Source organism: Acanthisitta chloris, unplaced genomic scaffold (assembly GCF_000695815.1).
Source record: "Acanthisitta chloris isolate BGI_N310 unplaced genomic scaffold, ASM69581v1 scaffold16374, whole genome shotgun sequence".
Classification (NCBI taxonomy): domain Eukaryota; kingdom Metazoa; phylum Chordata; class Aves; order Passeriformes; family Acanthisittidae; genus Acanthisitta; species Acanthisitta chloris.
This window is the reverse complement of record NW_008669999.1, coordinates 6,756-9,598: the sequence shown is the minus strand read 5'-3', so window position 1 is coordinate 9,598 and position 2,843 is coordinate 6,756. Positions and strand designations below refer to the sequence as shown.

General features: G+C 57.4%; 1 protein-coding gene across 1 annotated transcript in view; it reads right to left on the bottom strand.

Annotated features, from left to right (window-relative positions):
* The window catches only part of RASGRF1 (Ras protein-specific guanine nucleotide-releasing factor 1), a gene marked incomplete at its 5' end in the record, with an annotated part of 9,958 nt that overhangs the window by 380 nt on the left and 6,735 nt on the right, over nucleotides 1-2,843 (bottom strand). Inside the window, 3 exons of the mRNA XM_009073527.1 lie at nucleotides 1,370-1,438; nucleotides 1,714-1,831; nucleotides 2,466-2,545. Of these exons, the coding sequence (XP_009071775.1) occupies nucleotides 1,370-1,438; nucleotides 1,714-1,831; nucleotides 2,466-2,545 (267 nt within the window). The remainder of the gene's footprint in view (nucleotides 1-1,369; nucleotides 1,439-1,713; nucleotides 1,832-2,465; nucleotides 2,546-2,843) is intronic.

The following is a 2,843-nucleotide window of genomic DNA, read 5'->3' as shown; positions in this document are numbered from 1 at the left end:
GAATGCTGCTGCCAGGGCAGGATCCCTGCTCCATCTGCCCCCAATTCCAGGCAGATTTTTCCCATATTGCCTTCTGTCCTCATTAGCAGCTGATACCAAAGACAGGCACAGTCCATGCCAGGGCAAGGTGCTGTCCCTGAGTTTGGAACCAGCCGTTGTGAGGAGCCACTGACAGCAGAACCTTTGCCCAGGAAGCTCTGGCAGCACAGTCAGAACTTCATCCTGTCACCCACAGGAGCATCCAGGAGCTTCCATATGGCTGAATCCAATCTCCACAGGGAGACAAGACGATGTGCAGGCACACACAGCACCACCTGCATTGCCCTTCCTGTGGTGGCTGCTTTCAGAGGGGTTTTGGGGGGCAATGAGCTGCTTTCAAAGATGCTCATCTTACTCCCGAGCAGAAGCCAGGAGGAGGCTGGGAATAATGGGGGTGTCCAGCTGGGAAAAGGCTGTGGCATGAGCCCAGCCCTGAGCAGGTACCAACAGGGTGGAGGGCAGGGCTGGGGCTGTAGGGGCTCAAACCTGGGCCTGCAGCTCCCCACGGCCAGGGGCTGTGATCTGCAGGGACTCAAGCTGCTCCTACCATGGCACTCAGACACTGGTATCACGAGGGTGGTCTGGCCTGGCAGCTCGCAGCTGGAGCACTGGGCTGGTGCCAGTGGGGCAGCAGCAGTTTTGGGAGAGTTTCAGGGGGATTTGCTGGTTTTGGAGAGCAGCAGTGCCAGAGACAGTGGAAACCCCCAGCACTCAGCTTGTTTCCTGGGCGGCGCCACGGTGCTGTGACAGAGGAAGTGCGAGGGCGGCTGAGACCTTTCAGCTCATCACACACTGGGGGCCACCACGAGGCAGAGGCCACCTGGCCCTGGGCTGTGGGGGCAGTGGGACAAGCTCTGTTCCCTGGGAAGGGGGTGATGCACCTGAAGAGCTGTTTCTCAGCCACTCCAGGGTGCAGCCCCAGGAGCACTCCAGTCATAGAATTATAGAATTTTAGGGGTTGGAATGGACCTTACAGATCACCTAGTCACAACCCCTCCCGCCATGGGCAGGGACACCTCCTCACTAGATCAGGATGCTCAAGGCCTCATCCAGCCTGGCTGCATCACTGCCTGCCTGGCCTGACAGCTGTCACATCCACGGGAGCTGCTGTCTGCAGCAATGGCTCTGCTGCAGCAGCCTGGGAGGCACAGGGGAGCCTGCTGCAGCCCCCACAGGCACCCCTCATCCCCTGCCCCACCGCTGACAGCCTCCAGCAAGGCATAGCCACCACTCTGGCACAGAGCTGCCAGGAACTGAAGGCTTTGGAGCTGTGATGAGAGAGGGAGATGAGGTGCAGGGAGAGTGTAAGGCTTTGGGGACAAGGCTGTACCTTAGGCTGGTGCTCAATCTTGTAGGAGGTTTGCTGGAACTGGCGGATCTCCCTTATTATGTGCGAGATCTGTCCAGGGATAAAACACAGAAGGCATTCATGGTTCATCCACCACCCCCAGCACATCCCAGTGCCCGGGAGGGCAGGGGCACCTGGCACAGCACAGTGCAAAGAGCCTTTTTGTCTCTTCCAGACACCAGGAACAACCCCAGGTGTGTGCAGGGGACACACGTGGCTGCCTGGTGCTGTGCAGGTGACAGCCAGATGAGAGGACACAGACCTGGTCACAATCACACCACCCCAGCTCAGCCCCACATCCATCCCAGCAGGGCTGGGACACTCACCATCCTCATTTTGGAGAAGTTCACCAGGCCATCCTCGGTGTAGTTCGGGGTCCCCTCCTCAATGAATGCCAGGTCAGTCAGGTACATTCCCAGGTAGGGGACGCATGGAGGGTCACAACTTCGGGAGCAAACCAGAAAGGAATAAGGAAGCAAACTGCCTTACCTGGGGACTTTGGAGGAGGAAGAGGTGGGGACTCCACAGCCAGTAGAATTGGAAGGATGCTCTGACATAGGAAGCCTCTCCCTAGGATAGCTGGGCAGGACAAACAGGACCTGCAGTTGTACCCCTCACGAAGCCACGGGATGCAGGATGTGAGCTGGGGGAAGCTTTGGCAGAGGGCCAGGAAAAGCTTTGAAAGCTTCCCTGAGCAACCTGTTCTAGTGGAAGGTGTCCCTGCCCATGGCAGGAGGATGGAACAATGTGATCTCTAAGGTCCCTTCCACCCAAACCTGGGGTTTTATGAGAGTGATCAGAAAAAAATGTTCCCTGGTGTCTGGCAGTGACTTGCCCCTTTGTAATGCCTTTTATTCCCATATTTCCACACCACTGCTCAAAGGAGCAGCTCACTCCTGGGGATCACTTTTCCAGTCACTGTGCCAACTCCACAGGACACACTTTAGTACAGGCTCTGAAATGAGCATGTGAGCAGAGCCCCAGCCAGTGTGGAGCTGGAGGGATCCAGCTCCCCCTGCACTGCAGGACCCCAGACTGGCTGGCAGCAGCCACAGGAGATGAATCACTGTTCACTCACTTTTTCAGTGCCTCCCTCAGGTTCTTGAACCTGCCCTCTGACGACACCAGCTTCTGCAGCTTATCAATCAGAGCCTTCGTCTGCAAGAGACCCAAAGTGCTGCTCGGAGAAGTCCTGGAAGAACCCTCCAACCTCATGGCCTGGGGGGCGAAGTCTGTGGAGCCTCAGGGTCACTCCCATCCCACCCTGCCCAGGGCACATCACCCCATTCAGCTGCTCCACACCCTCACAGGTACTGTGCCCTGGCTGTCACACCTGGCTCCTGGTGATGGCCAGAGGAGCCAAGTGAGCACTTGAGAGCAAAGCTCCTCCAGCACATAATAAAGTCAGGCTGTGTGCTTGTTTCCCTCCCCTGCTCCAACCTCTCCCCTTGATAGT